We start from the raw sequence: 17,932 nt of genomic DNA, 5'->3' as shown, positions 1-17,932 counted from the left end.
AACTACTTTGGTAACAGAATATTCTAGCAAAAAAAAAAAAAAAAATCCACATGTTCATTCACATGCAGTGTTTCAAATTTATTCAAAATAATTCTAGTTTCACGGTGCTTAACTTGTCTAAGGCTGCATAGCCATGTGACCTTTAGAATAGTTTTCACATTATGCAGCACTTACACTCCTCATTTTAAATTATTCCGATTTTTAACAGCTCGCAAATCGGCGAACCAAATCACTGCATGTTGCTTCAATTCTGTCTTGCCAAAGAAGAAAAATCTGCTGCTTTGGATTCATGTCAAGAGTTGGAAATTCAGGCCATAACATTTTAAATCTCAGATGTTCCCCACTGTGTCCACCTCACATAAATCAATAAGCACACAGATACCCACATGTTTGGGAAGTCAGTTCACTAACAACTAAGGCACAATGGTCTGTGGAATGCGGCGGCAAATTTAAGTGTATTCTGCAGCAGTGGGTGTCATAATCTGAGAGTACAGTGTGGTCCTTAGCAATGGCACAAACAAGTGCAATTGGCAAGCAAAAAGCAAGTTCAATATTAAACAATTAACTGAGGTACAAAGCTAACATGTTATTTTCATTTGATGGGAAAAAATAAAAGACAAACTGTAATACACTAAGTTTCTGTCTTCTTGGAAAAGGAAACAAACTCTCAATTTTCTCTAGTCTTACCAGTCATGGACAGCTATATCTAAACTCATGGAACAAGTCTCCTCCGGAGAGCTGGCGAGGCTGGAGAGAAGCAACTCAGAGCAATTAAGCTCTGGGATCTTCAGGGTTTCTTTCAGGAAGTGCAAATCTCTAAGCAACAGAATCCCATACACACATTTGTAAATACCTAATATCTGGCTTCTGATTTTTTTAAACACATGTAATTATCACTTGCATAATGCGCAAAATGTATACTGGAGATCCATGAGGTCTTCCCATTAAGTCACAGGATTCTTATCTAGAGTATCACATAATCTTTCTCCCTCTTCCATTACCAATCTCCATCTATACTGTGTGCAAGGCTAAGGAGAAAGCTCTTGAACTTTTGTATTAGTGGGAACAGGCAAGGTTCCACAGTAGGAACAAATGAACCCATGAATCTCAGTGACTGAAAACAAGAAAAGCTTGTTTCTAGCTCATGTTACACATCCATTGTGCATTGGCTGGGAGCGCCGTTCATCATGGCCCGCGAGGACCCGGGCCAATGGAGCACCCACCACCTGGAGCTTGGCAGATCAAAGTAGGGCAGATGGGGAGCTCAGTAAATCATGCACTGACTGTTAAGGAGGGGACGTGTGTCACTTCTGCTCACATTTCATTGGCCAACAGAAGTTACATGACCAAATAGGAAATACACCAACTTACACCCCAAATAGGGAAATACAATCCTATCACATGGCGAGGAGAAGAACTGAAAATATTCAGGGGACGGTATTAACGACGCTGCCGTCTCTATTCCCTCCCGGCCTCCATGTATTCACAGCCATTTATCCATTTCAGAATATTTTTCCGAGAGCATCTGAATGGCAGAGCACACTCTTCCAGGTACCATAAAGTACCAGAGTTTAAACAAAAGAGGTTTTAGCCACAGGCAATTTCATTTGAGGAAATGACGTCTGAGAAGGGCTTTGCCGAATGAGTGAGAACTAGACAGGAGGATGTCCAGGCAGTGGGAGCAACACGAGCAGGGGCAGAAAAGTAGGGCACGGCAGTGCACGTGCAAAGAATGGCAAAATGTTTAGGCTGAATGATATTCAGAATAGACGGGGTGGGGGGGGGGGGAAGGAGGGGGGAGGGGAGGGGCAAGAAGGGGGAGGGGAGGGGCAAGTGGGAAGAGGGGGGAGGAGAAGAGGAGGAAGAGGAAGAAGTCTCTTTGACCACAGTGGGTTCTGAAGAGATTAAACTGCCTTACGTGGCATGTTTTGAAGGGAAAGACAGTGGGACAGGATAGGACTGGCGCAATAGTCCAAACAAGAAGTAACAAAGGGCTTAGCTACAGTAGACCCACCTCAATGGAGAGAAGAGAATAGCTCTACTCTAGAATCGTATACAGCAGGGGAATACTCAGCTTTCCCATCTCCCTTTCATCTGACCCAGAAAATATAACTCACCTTTCCCTCTATCTGCCTGAGCCTGAAAGGACTGGTCATTTGAGGCTTAGAACTGATCAAAGTGACGAGGTCAGACGGGGAGACCCATCTCGATTGAGAGACTAGCTTCTGGCCATGTCACCCAACCAAGAGGGCATTCCTTTCATAATTAAGTGGAGTTAACTCCCAATGGATAGTTCCTCTATTTGTTCTGAGTTTATTTCCTATCTCCAAGGATATCTTTGAAGCCACTCCTTAAGGACTAAACTGCAGGGCTAAATTTATGTCTGTTTGTCCTGGAGCCTGTAATTCCTCCTCTCATGCAGATTTAACTTCAGCACTTTGGCCCTTCAAATTGGCCAATCCAGGTAAGCCCTTCCATGGTCGATCCAGGTAGGTCAGCCATGGGCCATCACAAGATTCTATGGCTTATATTATACAGAGCTTTAGGACCTGTCGTGTGCACCAAATCTGCTTATTTTTGCTACTCCCGTGCATTCCACACAGACAGTAAAATTAGCCTGTGATCCGAAACCTTCTCTTACTACTGACCAGTTCCATCACTGGGGGGCCCCTCTGTGCTGTTCTTCCCACTGCTCCAGTAGATACAAGACTTGCACTGTCACCCCCAGGGAGATGAGCATAGCCAGCAGAGCCCCCAGGGTTCCCTGGGATCCCTGGAGAAGCCATCGCAGTCCTAGGATGATCTGGGACTTGGCTCTTGGGGTGGACGATGTCACACTGTGTACTCTGACTCTCCCACTAAGAATTCTCATGAAGTCAAAGCCAGAAAGAATGACCCTGCTGACGATGCCAAGATCTGAAACGTTCAAAGATAAGGATTAGGCTATTTCCCAGGAAGCCCTAGACTTTAGAATCCATACACACATGACTCATCAATCCTCGATCACTCCTTTTTACCACACTCCCCTATAGAATATACTATGCACTGTTAGCCTTCCTTATTGACTGGGTAGTAGAATTTTTTGTAATTTTTCTCCAATGTTCAGATTTGTTTCTCATTTTATATACACTGCAGGACTATAATATACTTTAGGATTTGACCAATATTCAGTGATTACCTTTACACAGCCAAACACCATGCTACATGCTGTGGAATAATAATTACACCCCTTACAAGGAGAAAAAAAGAAGAAAAAAATTTACTAAATTCCCTGGGGAGATTTCGGGCAAAGTACTATTGGAGTCAAAGCACTGAAAAATCAGAGTGATTGTACCTGTATTTTACCTGTATTTCCAGAGTGAGGTATAGTGGAGGTGACATTTGAGATGTGCCTTTAAGAAGAGAATTTCCAGAAGGGCAAGGGGTCAGATGAATATTCCAGGTGGAAAGACTGGCACAGAAACAGGAAAGGATTGAGTATAGTATCTGGGGAACAATGGGAAGTCCAGTTTGGCTTTGTTAAGGGACGGAGCAAGAAAGTTGATGGAAAAAGTATTTCAGGACTAGTAGATAGAGGCCTGTAAAAGCCCAGAGAAGAAATCTGTTTGTTTAAACACAGGAGGCAAATGGGGGCTACTGGTGACTTCTGAACAGGTAAATGGCATCACCAAAATTAAGCTTTAAGATCACCCTCTTCAATCTCAAGCTCAACCACTTCTTCCCTGTTGACTAGACTTCATTTACACCCGCCGGTTTCTGTTCCCCTGGGGCCTTTGCACCAGCTGTCTCCTCTGCAGGGAACTCACCCCACCCCAGACCTCCATGTGGTCGGCTCCTTCTTATTCAGATCTCTGCTCAAGTGTTCCCTCCTCAATGAGCTTCCCTAACCAGCCTATCTGAAGGAGTCCTCCCACCCTCAGGCACTTTATACTCTACTAATGTATTTTGCTTTCCAATAGCAACTTATCATAATTTGAAATTATTTTATTCACTTCATGACTGCCTCATAGGTTGGCTCCTCTCACTATAAGCTCCATGTGAGCAGATACCTTATTAAAGACAGATACAGTAGGACTGGGTCTAACAGAATGGCTGACAAACAACAGGTACTCGAGAACTATTTTTTAGCAGCTTCATTGAGATAAAGTTCACATACCATATATTTATTTAAAGTATACTATTCAAATGTTTTTAGTATAGTTACACAGTTGTGCAAAAATCACAACCAACTTTAGAACATTTTCATCACCCCTGAAAGAAACCCCATACCCATGAGTAGTCTCCCCATCTCCCCACCCCCCAATCCTTTCAGCCCTAGGCAACCACTAATCTACTTTCTGTCTCTGTAGATTTGTCTACTCTGGACATTTCATATAAACAGAATCATACATGCATGACCTTTTGTGACTGGTTCCTTTCACTCAGCCAGTGAAGTGTTTTCAAGGTTCATCCATGTTGTAGCCTGTATCAGTACTTCATTCATTTTTATTGCAGAACAATATTTCATCGTAAGGATACACTATATTTTGTTCATCCATTCATCAGTTGATACACATTTGGGTTGTTTCCATTTTCTGGCTCCTATGAATAATGCTGCCACCAACTTTTGTCTGCAAGTTTTTGTGTGAACAAATGTTTCATTTCCCTTGACTGTATACTTAGGTGTGGAGCTGCTGGGTCGTGTGGTAACTCTATGTTTGTTTAATGTTTTGAGGAACTGCCAGACTGTTTTCCAACAGTGGTTGCACCACTTTGCATTTCCACTGATAGTGTATGAGGGTTCCAATTTCTCCACATTCTTGTCTACACTTGTGATTATCTGTCTTTCTGATTATAGCAATCTAAATGAATATGATGTGAATTAGTATCTCATTGTGGTTTTGATTTGCATTTCCCTAATGACTAATGACGTTGAGCAACTTTTCATGTGCTTATTGGCCATCTGTATATCTTCTTTGGAGACATGTCTATTCAGATCCTTTGTGCCCATTTTTAATTGGGTTATTTGTCTTTTTATTATTGAGTGTAGGTGTTCTTTACATATTCTGGATACAAGCCTCTCATCACATGTGATTTGCAAATATTTTCTCCCATTCTGTGGGTTGTCTTTTGACTTTCTTGATGGTGTCCTTCAATAACTATTTTTAAAATAAAACAATGAGTAAAACTAATCCTTTAAGACAGAAAACTATCACCAGTTCATAAGTATGTGGCAAATTAGTGGCAGGGCAGGACCTAGAGGAGAATTCAAGTCACCTGTTTCCAGCCTTGAGTTTTGTTTACTGGTTCTCAGCATTGCCCAACTAGCCCAGAAGCAATGACATCATCCTATGATGAGTCAAAGAATGCAGCATTTGGTAAATTGGCTCATGAGCACTAACCAAATGGAAAGATGCCCCAAGGTTAAAAAAAATAAAGAAAAAAGGTTTTGCTGGAAGCTAGGCTGTCATAAATCTTAAGTGGCCTACAATTTAGTTTTCTCTTGAAAAACTCTGAAATTGATGAATGGGTCCCACACACACACAGAAAAGAAAAAAAAAAAAAATTAGTTAAATGCAACTAGAATAGGCCCAGGATGAGTAAGCAGTAAACTTCTAAACTTGTAGTTACGGATACATGCTTACAAGATTAAAGGCTCTGAAATTGTCTTCCCTCCCTGCACTGCATTCAAACTCATGAGCACTGCCCAGTTTTATTATGGTTGAGAAACTTCAACTAGTGAAAACAAGGTACAAGCCTGGGAACATCGATATGGAGAGAACTGGTATATTTTTACAGCTGTAAGAGCTTCTCAGAGTAGAAAAATACCAGACCTTAAGTACTTATTACAAAAATATCAGCCCTAAGTACTTAGTACAAATATATATGATATATATATGTGTGTGTGTGTACACACACACACACACACACACACACACACACACTGGGAAAGGCAGCAGGGAAGGACTTGCTTTTAATAAATCTTAACCAGTTTCAATGCTGGCAGGGTATCCACAATGTAATTTTCCCAGGACAGAATTAACCCCTTAGATAATGCACAGAAGATTCAACTAGAAACTTCATGCTTCTTTTGTGATGCTAATCCTAACCTAACAATCAGATTCACATATAAATGCAAACAAGATTAATCTAGTATTGTAGACAGCAACCGAAAAATATGATATATTATTCAGAGAGCAATTTATAAATAATTTAAAAAACACATTTAAAAATATATCCATATTCTTACAAGGCAGTAAAGTTAGACTAAGAATACATAAAAGACATGTTCAGAACACAGCTTCATTATACTATAAAAAAATATATGTGAAGGGCAGAATAAATGACGTGAATAAATTATAGGTATAATTATTTATTATAATGGAAAATAGGCTACATGACAACTTAAGATAGACGCAAACATAAAATGTGACATCATATATACCATTTTTAAATCATCCTTAAATATTATTTCTGGCTTCACATTCTCTGTTTACACTCTTCCCTCTATATTCAGTGCTGAATGCAATCTTCAGTTTTTAAATCAAATATGGGAAGGCTCATTTGGAAAGCAATCCCCCATGAATCTATCTTTATCCCTTAAGTTGATACAGGACCTGCAGTGCAAATAATAGTGCACAGATATGTAAAGTAGAGATAATACCTAAATTTATCCAAGGAGAATTGAAGTATGGGGCAGACTTCATATTTATCTGCCTAGTGGGTATACCAGCACAAAATACTTGTAATCCTTATCTTATCCAAACTGATAACCCTGCCAATATCACAGCCTCACAGTTTCTTGATCCCATCCAGTCCCCTGGCCTTCACCTGTTCTCTATCTGGTCAGCCCACCTTGGACCTTATCATCATGCAGAATAGCTCTAACCTAGAGCTTACAAAGAAAATTACCCTCTGGGATGGCTCCCATCTTTCCACTTCTACCACTCTTATCAAACTGGCTTTCCATTTTTATTTTGAACCTTTATACCTGCCTTATTCCTTTGGCTCCCCAGTCCTATTTTAGCCCTACCATCTTTCTCAAAGCCAGGACACTGTGGTCTATCATTTCAAAGACAGTATCCCTTTGTGTTCGAGAACCATTCATCTCCATCACCCCCAGCTTCCCACAGTCTCTTGTTCCCTTCTATCTCACTCTGATACATTCTAACTCCCTGTTTTGTCTTTATCTAATCTAAGGTTCCTGAGCATTAGTGACAAAAGCACAAAACAATATAGATTGGTTCATTTTCTCATTCACTTAACCACTACTTACTGAGCAATAACTATGTACAAGCAGCTATTGCCATTGCTGTTTGGCAACTCTTCTCATTAGGCATTGACCATTAATTCCTATCAGAATTTTCTGGTAGGAGCACTGGAGCACCAGGCCACCAATTTCACCCAGTTCCCCCTCTCTCTGCAGGTGACCTTCACCTCAGAACCAATAGTGAGATCCAGACCGTTGTCCACACATGCTCACTTCCTTCCCTCCCCAATGTGAACTCCCTAAATCTCCATTCACCTTCATTCTTCTTTAGGCTCAAGGCACCAATGTCCCTCTTCCTTTCCAAACCTATTCCTCTCTACGTGCACCCTTCGTGCTTCCTGTCCCAAGTTCTCACTGTGCTTCTCCTATGCCAGCCACTGTGCTAGGTGCTGGGGACACAAATAGGAATGAGGCACAGCCCTGCTTTCCCAGCTAGTGGAAGAACAGATATGCAATTACACACTCACACACAAACACACGCACAAATACACATTCAATCAGGGTGACCATATCATTTCTCTGCCAAACTCAGACATGTCTGAAAGTGAAAGGGATATAGAAAATACTTAATGGAGGTGAACTGATTTACCGTAGGCATAAACCAGTGCTGTCCCTGGCAAAATATGATTATGGTCACACTAATTACAAGATAGTATGGCACCTTCGATTATGCAGCCATTAAAATTTGCCTAAAATTATTTAGTAACATTGGAAAAGGCTCATAATACAATGTTAAGTGAAAACAGTATATAGAAACTGAGCATAACTTGGTCGAAAAAAAAAACAAGACATAATAACTGACATTTATTTAGTATGCAGTATGTGCCAGGCACCATTCTAACTACTTTCAACTAATCCTCACAACAACCCTATGAGGGAAATACTATTAGATCTTTTTCACACATAAAGAAACTTAGGCACAGAGAGCTTAAGATGCTTGCCTAGGTCACCCCGGCTAGGAAGTGGCAGTATTAGGATTCAAACCCTTTTGGTTCTAGACCTATGATCCTAAATACTCCAGGACACTGATGAGATGAAGGGAGATAATGTAGGTGGGCAGGCAGATGTGCAATGAAACTCCCCTTCACTGTTCAATCAAGCATTGGTGCTAAGAGCACGGGTAACCTCCTTGTCCCCAATTCTTAAAGCCATGTTTCAGTTCTCACCTCCTAGATTCTCTCTACAGCACTTCTCTGTAGTGCGACCCTCTGTGGCTCTCTGACTCTGTGTCTTCAGGGCCTCCCCGCCTCCTTCATCTACTCCCTTTATCCCTTGCCTTCTCCATGGAGGCATTCCTTCAGGTTGTATTCCCAGCCCTCCTCTCTCTTTGTGCTTCACATCTTAGCATCCTATGCCCTTCCACAGTTTCACTTATATTGAGGTGGTGAGTGCCAGTCTTCACTTCCTTCCTGCCCTAAATTCTCTTCTTCCTACTGGACATTTGCATCTGCATGACTCTCTACCTGCCAACAACACTAAGGCTGATCCTACCATGTTGTTCCCAGCAGACTGCCCTCATTCTACAGACAAGTCCCCATTCTCCGGGTCCCCAGGCTATAAACTTTGCTCTCTTCACCTTCTCCCTTCTCCTCAACCTCCACTTGCATTTGGTTACCAAGCCATGTTGAATCCACCTGTATAAGAGCTTCTCAATCTATTCTCTTTCCATTGTCACAGGTTTTGTGTTTGTTAACAATAACTTTTCCCAACACAATGGGATCTCTGCCTCTTCCAGGTCATTACGCACAAGGCTACCAGAGAACTCCTCCCAGGCAGGACTGAACCATACCGCACTACCTGTGGCTCCATTGGTACTTGTCTTGCTTAACAGTAGTTATGGATAAAAATGTCCTAGGTCCATGGGCTTCCCTGGTGGCGCAGCAGTTAAGAATCCGCCTGCCAATGCAGGGGACATGGGTTCGAGCCCTGGTCCGGGAAGATCCCACATGCCGCAGAGCAACTAAGCCCGTGCGCCACAACTACTGAGCCTGTGCTCTAGAGCCCATGAGCCACAACTACTGAGCCCGCACGCCACAACTACTGAGCCTGCACCCTAGAGCCCATGAGCCTCAACTACTGAAGCCCACGTGCCTAGAGCCTGTGCTCCGCAACAAGAGAAGCCACCTCAATGAGAAGCCCGCACACCACAACAAAGAGTTGCTCCCACTTGCTGCAACTAGAGAAAGCCCGTGCCCAGCAACAAAGACCCAACTCAGCCAAAAATAAATAAATAAATAAATTTATTAAAAAATAAAAAATGTCCTAGGTCCTTGGGAGCAGAGACTGTCTTATGGATTACACGGTGGACTCTCATGTGTGTTGAATCAATAGGTTGTTGCCTCCTTCTCAGAGACCTTCAATATAATTCTTTATCTTCCTTGATAATGTTGAAACTCCATAGCCTAGTCATTTAAGGCCTTATATAATCTGATTTGCAGTAGATTTTTTTTTTCTTGTCCTATATCTCCTTTCCCTTATTCTAGTAGTAGCATCCTCTTTTCTTTTAGGGAACTGTCTCTCCCCATTTGGTGGGTTGCCCATCCAAGGTCAACATCCCCCTCACTTCAAGGCTGGACATGTGACCCAAGCTGACTCACCAAAACACCACCACCCCTGGAAAAAAGTGATTGGCCTGCAAGTGGAGATATGACCCAAGCAGGAAGAATTGGAATCTCTTTCAGGGGTTAATTTCAATACTGGGTAAGAGAGGTACTAAGAATCAGAAGAGCTTTACTGCCTGTGGAAAGGGCCTGACTGAAAATGAAGCTAACACAGGAAACAGATAAATAACTGACATTAGCACTACCTCTGGCTTTTCACCTGGGCAGACCTACAATCGCTTTCCTGAAACTCTTGAATCTAGATGTGTTTCGGAAATTCGTAATTCTTCAGATAAGAAAAGTACAATGGGGCACATGCTGGAGTGTATTATACAGACCTCTATCTGGATCAAGGATAACATCCTCATAATCAAACTCAGTAACAGATTTCTTCAACCAAACAAATTAATGCCCTAATTAATGTCAGTTTAGGTCAGGATAGGTTTTTGCCACAAAGAAAGTACAGATCAGATAAGGTTTGGTTGCAAAAAGGTTCAGCTTCTGCTTTCAGAACTGCACATAAAGGCACGTGGGTCTGTTTACACCAACAGATTCCCTGTTTCCTTATCTGCTTATCAGTTCTATTTAAGCAGTATGAGTTAGGTTTTTGACACTTGTACTCAAGGGTCCCATCTGTATTCTTTATGGGCCTCTCTGTATTTCGGTTTTATTCTCCACTATTCTTCTATACGTAGCTCACATTTGAGTCAAATTTAAAAGACTATGTTTTGATTCTCTCTATTAAAAAAAAAAAAAAAAATCATGTGACCTCCATGTTGCATATGCCTTATAAATCAAAGCTGTCCAACCAGGAGATGGGGAACCTTAACTGGTTGATGTTCTGGTCAGATGTCCCAGCCCTACACTGCTCTCCAAGGCTCTCAAGGGAAAAGTGTGGCTTTCCGTACCCTCAAATGGGAGAATCAGATGCCACCCTGATTCCTCCCCCTTTCTGCTTCCACCAGATCCCCAGGGGCAATCACCAGAAACTGGAAAATCACCAGTGATTTTCCCCCAGGAACCCTGGCATTCTCTTATTTTTCCTTTGAGCAGCCTTTGCATCTCCGTGGAGTCCTTATAGATCATGTAATGCTTCCTATGTCTTGTTTTATTTATATATTCATGTTCATTATTAGGGCACTTGATAACACAGCAAGCCTGTGAGGTGGATGGAGCAGGTGTTAAGGTCCCCAAAGTGAAAAATCAGGCACTGAGGGTCAGGTTGGTAAATAAATAAAAGGTTTGAAGTTTCACTCAAACCTCTGACTCAGTCTGGTTTTCTTTCTGGTCTCTTTTTCCTCCCAGGGTTAACCCAAACTGAAGAGTTTATTGGCATGGATTGTTCCTTCTTGGTACACTTAGATGGAGAGATGTAATCTGTTGAACTAGTGAGAACGTTGCATGAGTAATTTCACTTTAAACTATGTACAAATTTAACTTTGATAAAAATAGAAATTCACAGATACATACGTATGTATCTTATAGCATGCATGCGTGTGTATAAGCACTCATTTTTACCACCCATGAAGACAAAGTCAGCTTCTTTGTCATTTAATCCAACCTGAATTAGCCAAGTGATAAAGTCCGAAGCCAGAGCGATGCCAGAGCGATGCCGGGAGATACTTTAGCCTTGGGGAAAACCCAGACACTGCTTCACATAACTTGAACCGACAACACAAATTCCCCTCCCTGCCCAGGGGATGTTTCTGGGTCAGGACTCCCTCCCTTAACCAAAGAGTCAGACATTGCTGGACATTTTCCCAGCACACTACCCTGCTTCTCTGGCTGACCTTTACAGTTAGGACCTCTGGATATAAACTCATGAAAGATAGCAATAAGGCAAATTCAGCTGCCTTGGGGCTCACAAAAATGCAGTGTTTCATTTCAAACAGACCCCGAAAATCCCAATGGTCACATACAAGCCATTCCTAGTCTATGAGGTTAAAGCAACAGACCCACCATCATCAGGCCAAGCACTCTGAACTGCTTTTTCTCATGAATGGTTCCCCCACTCATAAGAACCTACGCATGTGAGAGTGGCTAGCAGAGGTCAAAGCTAAAGTTCTTGGGCATGGAGGTCAGAGCTGAGGTTCCTGCCTGGTGCAAAGGCAGATGCATCACACAAGGATCAACCTGGGAATCCCACATCCATTTACAAATGCCTAAGGATATAACTAGGGGAGGACAGTCCACTCCCACACAACCTACCAGACTAGCCCCATCCCCTATTTCTAATGCCATCCATGAGCACCCAGAACTCACTCTCCACTGTGTACCAGCACTTCAAGCATTCCACATTACTCACAGGTCAAAACCAACCAGCAGAGTGGGAGGCCTTCAGGGCATTGCTGAGCAAGGTTCTTCCTGCTGATTTGGAAAATGCTTCTTCTAACCTTCCTCAGGTAAACCACATTCAGAATTAAACGAAATATGGATTCAAATATGATCTATCATAATATACCAAGGCAAGATGCTTTATAAAATATTCAGTCTTCAGGTATTTTTTGTCCCTTTCTCCCATCTCCATTGAGCTTATCCTATACTCTTTAATGGACTACAGCAAAGATCAACCAGGGAGGGGAGCATTACCATGGGAAATCAGCCGGAATTGTTCAGAACCCAACAGAAAACTATTTTTAAACTATTTTAAATTGTTAGTTGAAGTGGAAAACCAGTTTCCCTGTCTACAAAGCTCTGATTTAGCTCTTTTGACTTGGTCATCAAAAATGTATTTTCCTGATCTTCAATGAGTTGCATCTTCCATTATAAAAATGTCTTCCATTCTCCATATCTAAATAAAGTCTGAATCTCACTTATTTCAGATTCAGATTCAACAAACCTTCCACAGCAAGCTTAACTATATGCTGGGCAACACAGAATCGACTCCCTCTATTATCTAGAGATTTATCCTTTTACAGATGAAGGAACAGGGGCTCCATTAAGTTCAGTGACTCTCCTGCTTTCCTGGACCTTGCAAATGGCATCTGCAGAGCTTACAAGTCTATGCGCTCAATGGCAACACCAGGTAAAACATTTTCCCCAGTATTGCTTGCAGCTGGCTTTATCTTTCTGGAATCTTGCTCAAGATAAGTTACAAGGTTTGGGGAGGGGTTTTTGCTCCTAGTGATCTCAGTTTGGAATCAAGGATTCTAAGCACCTCACAGAAGGATAAATACAGCTGTTGCATACTGCAAACAACCTTTACAGAGGACCTTCTCCCTGGGTTCAAATAACCAGAAGTTAATTCCTACTGGTTTGTAGATTTTGTCCAAACAAAGGTTCACAATTAACATTATGTCAGGTCTTATTCCTTTACGTCTTTTCTATCCTCTAACCACTATACCGCTAGTTCAAAGGGTCAGAGCACACGATTAGGAAGGAAGAACTAGGCCTGTTCTTCCATCCCTGTGCAGGCCAACAGGCAGACGTACCTACCCTCAGCCACCCGGGGTACAGAGGTCGAACTAAATATTAAGAGGGTTTGGAGTCAGGGCTTGTAAGGGAAGAAAGGAAGGGCTTTCTAGAATTTCAGAGTTTCGAGGCATAACCATTCACAAAATATAAACATTATGTGAAAACCTACCAAAACAAGCGCTATCTCTATAACCAAAGACAAGAAAACCTTCATTATTATTCCCTTCCAGGAAGTCAAGTATGTCCCTTCTGCCTGTTGTTTGCTTACTTGCTCTTGTGTTACTCTCCATATCCTATCTTTCGTGAACATGAGAGGCATGCCTATTCTTTTCTGTAGAAATCTCCAGGCCAGAAATTTTACCTCTGGTGGCTTTTAAATGCTAAGATGCTATACAAAACATGATACTGAAACTCTGAATAGACAGTCAAAACCGTACCTTTACTGTGGTGGAAAGTGACTACCTTATTCACCTAAAATATTATACAGAAAGATAGCAAAAATACTACCAGGGGGCTTCCCTGGTGGCGCAGTGGTTGAGAATCTGCCTGCCAATGCAGGGGACACGGGTTCGAGCCCTGGTCTGGGAAGATCCCACATGCCGCGGAGCAACTGGGCCCGTGAGCCACAACTACTGAGCCTGCAGGTCTGGAGCCTGTGCTCCGCAACAAGAGAGGCCGCGATAGTGAGAGACCCGCGCACCACGATGAAGAGTGGCTCCCGCTTGCCACGACTAGAGAAAGCCCTCGCACAGAAACGAAGACCCAACACAGCCAAAAATAAATATAAATAAATAAATAAAATTAAAAAAAATACTACCAGGATATTAAATGACTTTAGAAACAATAACAGGTCTCAGTTCCAATCTGTGACATATAAGGTGGGACCCCCCCAAGCCCAAAAGGGTAAAAATAGGAGAGCATTCCAGAGACATTTGCAAATAAATTACTGCCCTCAACTGAACCACAGCTGGTTTACTGATGGAAAGAAAGAATAACAAAAGGATGGCTCTTACAGTGCAATGATATTGCATGTGTGAACTCAATTTACCACCTGCAAGACTTAGCTTAGGTTATGCTCCTTTGATCTACAGAGGAAATGCTTTACACTGTAAGAATAGGTGATCTTTTTACTCTGGTTAGGGCATGAGTTCAACGGGTTCTCTGTCACCTCTGTAAGCACTCAGTTTCCTCACTGGCATTGTAAAAACCACAATAAATCATGTTTGGTGTTATTTGTATGTAAACTTTCTTAGTATTACTTTTTAAATGAAAATCCATGGATCTTCACTAGAAGGCCCTTTGTAAAAAGTCAGGCCAGGTTGCAGGATACTGCAATGTTTGCTTCTTCACAAGTGGGTTCTGTGACAATTTCTTCTCCCCCACTCTGCCAGGTTCCGAACTGTGTAAGTTCTATTTGATGAGTTTATTTTGATACAGATCTTTCTGCTTTCGTAATTCCTGAAGCTTCTCAGGTTCAAGAAGTCCAGGTCGGCTTGAACTAAGTATCTGTGAATTAAGAATGGATGTTTGCATCCAGTCTACTGAGCCACTAAATCAGAATTCAGGGAAATGGGGATTTTACTTACTTCCTCCTTCCCCCCATCCTCACAAGCATGAGTAGGCCTGGACCAGACAGTCCTAGGTCTGAATCATGCCCTTACCACTGTCTAGCTGGGTGACCCTGTGCAGGTCAACTTCTCCAGAGTATTAGGTTCCCTGTTGCTATATGTGAAGTAATATCCATCAAAAACGGTCGTTTTGTGGATTATGAAGTAAGTGTATGGTCAAGAACTATTCTTCCAAATATGCCTGTTTTATGAGAGATGCTCAACGTTAACTGAACCTGAGTGATGCATCTGGAAAGATTATTAACATGACTACTTTTATTGTTAGCCTTCCCTGTTACATTCTCCAGTCACGTGCAGCACCCAACTTCAAGCTCGTGTAAAAAGATTTGAACAGACTCAATGTTTTCTTCCAGAGAAAAAAAGAAGCAGGTAGAACCCTACCAAGCCATTAGAATGAAACTCTCCTGAAGATGATAGGCACTCAGGCAAGAAAATCTGGCTGGCTGTCCCTTCCTTCCTTCCTGGTGTGTGTTGGTCTCGGGGACGGGAGACACAGATGATGCCCCTTGCCCTGGTCTCAGCCCTGCACAAGGTTGGCTTCTCCGCAACATGCCCTCCCTCTGGACCCGCAAAGAGCAGCAAGACCTCCCGCCCCCCGCTCCTCCGATGCCCCCAGTGCTCTTTCTAGATGCGGCAACAGCAGCTCTGCCTGCTCTCGGTGCCGCGTCCCCAGGCAGCCGAGGGTCCCCGTGCTAGAGCACTTGTGTTCCTGGACATGGAGGTCGACAGCATCAGAAACCGTCTGTGCTCTCCTGCTCCAGTGGCCCCAGCCGGCACCCTCCTCTCTCCTCATCCTGGCAGGGCAGGCAGGGCGCGTGCAGCCGGAGCAGTCCCACAAGCGCGTCTGCTGTGAGGGCGCCCCCAACACCCTCGCCTCCCTACCCCAGCAAAGTCTCACCAGGGTCAGGCCAGGGCCCGCTCCTCGGGCCAGGCCGGGAGAAGCGAGTGGGAGGGGTGTAAGGATGGGGGTGCACTTTCTGGGACCCGCGTATACAGCCTTTGTCACCCCATTTCTTGCAGGAAAGAGAGCGAGGAAGCCCAGACCGTATGGAGGTATCTACAAATCTGTTGCGCTTCCAATACACCACTCAATTCACGGTCCCCCAGCCAGGCAGCTCTGCCCAAAGCCCGCGAGCGGCACCCCACAAAAGCCCCGCGCCCCGCTGCCTGCCCAACTCTCGCCCCACCGAGCCTCCGCGAGGGCAGACTCGCCGTTTTCCAAAGCAGAGCCCCGTCAGCGGTCTCGGAAGTTCTCCCACCTCCCGCTCCGACTCCCCAGTTGGGAGCCCCACGCGGATCCAGCTCAAGAGGCGAAGAAGCCGGGAGGTCTCCCCTCAAACCTTTGCTCACGCCGGGTCCGGTGCCCTCTTCTCTCCCTCCTCCAGTCTAGCTCCGGTCCCAGCGGTTCTCTCCCCCCTAGAAGAGGAAACTTCTTTCTGGACTAAATTCAGGTCCGAGCAGGAAAGGCTTTCCCTTCCCCGCCTCCCCCTTACACCAGCTCTCAGAAACCACAGGGAGCCGGCACCAGGGGCGCGCTTACCCTCTACCCCCCAAAGAGCCCACTGGTCCCCGACTTTCCACTGCAAAAGTTCCGGTCGGGTCTGAAACCACCAGGAGGGTATGTACATTCGCGATTCTTCTAGAGACCCTACCTATGCCTCGTGACTTGCAAGAAACAAGCAAACAAAACACAAACCCCAGCAACTTTAGGGAGCGAATATGTGTGTGTGTGTGTGTGTGCGTGTGTGTGAGAGAGCGAGAGCATCGCTCAAGAGTTAGGGCGACAGCTGCAAGAGCACATCTGGAAGAGGGGGAGGGGGATTGACGAGGAGGGGACCAGCGCGACTCCCCCCAGCCCCCACCCCTGCCCTCTCAGCTTCAGGGCCGAGAGCCCGAGCAGCCAGCGGTTACCTGTCCTAGGTTGATGAATCCGTACTTGCTGGCTATGCGGTTGGCCTCCGGGAAGCCGCCGGCGATTTTGACTGCCCAGTGGTTGGTGTAGACGCGCGTCCGGCACACGGGGAGCAGCCAGCCCCCGAGCAGCGCCAGCACGCACAGCAAGTCCAGCCGTCCCGGGCAGCAGCAGCGGCTCCCCCAGCCCATGGCCCCGGCTCTTCGCTGCTCCTTCGCTCGCTCGCTTGCTCCGCGCACTAAGCTGCGCGCACAACTAACTTCTCCGGCCTGGGCCGCCCCGGCTCGCAGCCCCCGGCCGCCGCGGCTCGCAGCCCTGGGCGATCGGCAGGAGGCGGCGAGCCCCGGCAGGGAGCAGAGCAGCGAGCCTCGCGCCGACTCCTAGACCATCCCTGGGGCTCCGGGGACCTGTGCTCCCAGCTCTCCGGCCCGCGGGGCGGTCGGCCGGCGCTCCCCGGCTCGGGCGCAGGAGGCGGCTGAGTGGGGCGGGCGCCCTCCCGCTGCTGGGTCTCGCCGGGCTCGGCTCCCGGACTCTCCGACTCGCCCTCGCTCCTCCCGGGGCCCCCGAGCGCGGCGGAGGCGGCGGTGCAGGCAGCGGCGGGGCGCCCCCTCTGCTGGCCCAGGTTCCGAGCGCTCGCTAGCTCTCTCCCCGCGCTCCCTCCGGCTCCGAGCGGCGCGCCGGGAGTGTAAGTGGCAATGGCAGCAGCACCCGCTCTGCATAAATGACTCCCCCCGCCCCGCTCGACACCCCTCCTTTCCCACATCCCCCTCCTCCTCTCCCTCCTCCGCCCGCCCGAAAGCGGCCACGGCCAGGCGCCAACCAGGTCCTAGCGCCGCCGGGTTCTTCAGGCTGTAGCCTCCAGGGTCCTGGGCAGCAAAAGCGAGTCTTTCCAAAGGGCTGGGAAGAGAGCCCCGGTGTGGAGGTTTTACCCCCTTCTCTCCCCTCCCTCCTGGATTTGTATTAATTTACCACCACTTCCCGAAAGACTAAAGAGATTTACAAGCTGGTTCTAGTCAAGTGCCCCGAAGATTCATTCATCCTAGCTCTGAACCTCCTCAAACAACGAGGTATTTAAGGAGGTCACTTGCGTGTCAATAGCCGAACAAATAACCCGAGATTTTCACTTCGT

General features: G+C 45.3%; 1 protein-coding gene across 9 annotated transcripts in view; it reads right to left on the bottom strand.

Moving 5' to 3' along the window:
• The window catches only part of PCSK5 (proprotein convertase subtilisin/kexin type 5), a 489,089-nt gene extending 471,560 nt beyond the window's left edge, over window positions 1-17,529 (bottom strand). For 6 of the 9 annotated variants that reach the window (XM_036855671.1, XM_036855664.1, XM_036855665.1 and 3 more), the window contains exon 1: window positions 16,803-17,529. In XM_036855671.1, the coding sequence (XP_036711566.1) occupies window positions 16,803-16,994 (192 nt within the window). In that variant the 5' untranslated portion in view covers window positions 16,995-17,529. The remainder of the gene's footprint in view (window positions 1-16,802) is intronic. The other 3 variants (XM_036855666.1, XM_036855667.1, XM_036855672.1) reach the window with 1 other exon arrangement.
• Between the last annotated feature and the right edge of the window lie 403 nt (window positions 17,530-17,932).

Source organism: Balaenoptera musculus, chromosome 6 (assembly GCF_009873245.2).
Source record: "Balaenoptera musculus isolate JJ_BM4_2016_0621 chromosome 6, mBalMus1.pri.v3, whole genome shotgun sequence".
Taxonomy (NCBI): domain Eukaryota; kingdom Metazoa; phylum Chordata; class Mammalia; order Artiodactyla; family Balaenopteridae; genus Balaenoptera; species Balaenoptera musculus.
This window is presented reverse-complemented; position numbering and strand designations above follow the sequence as displayed.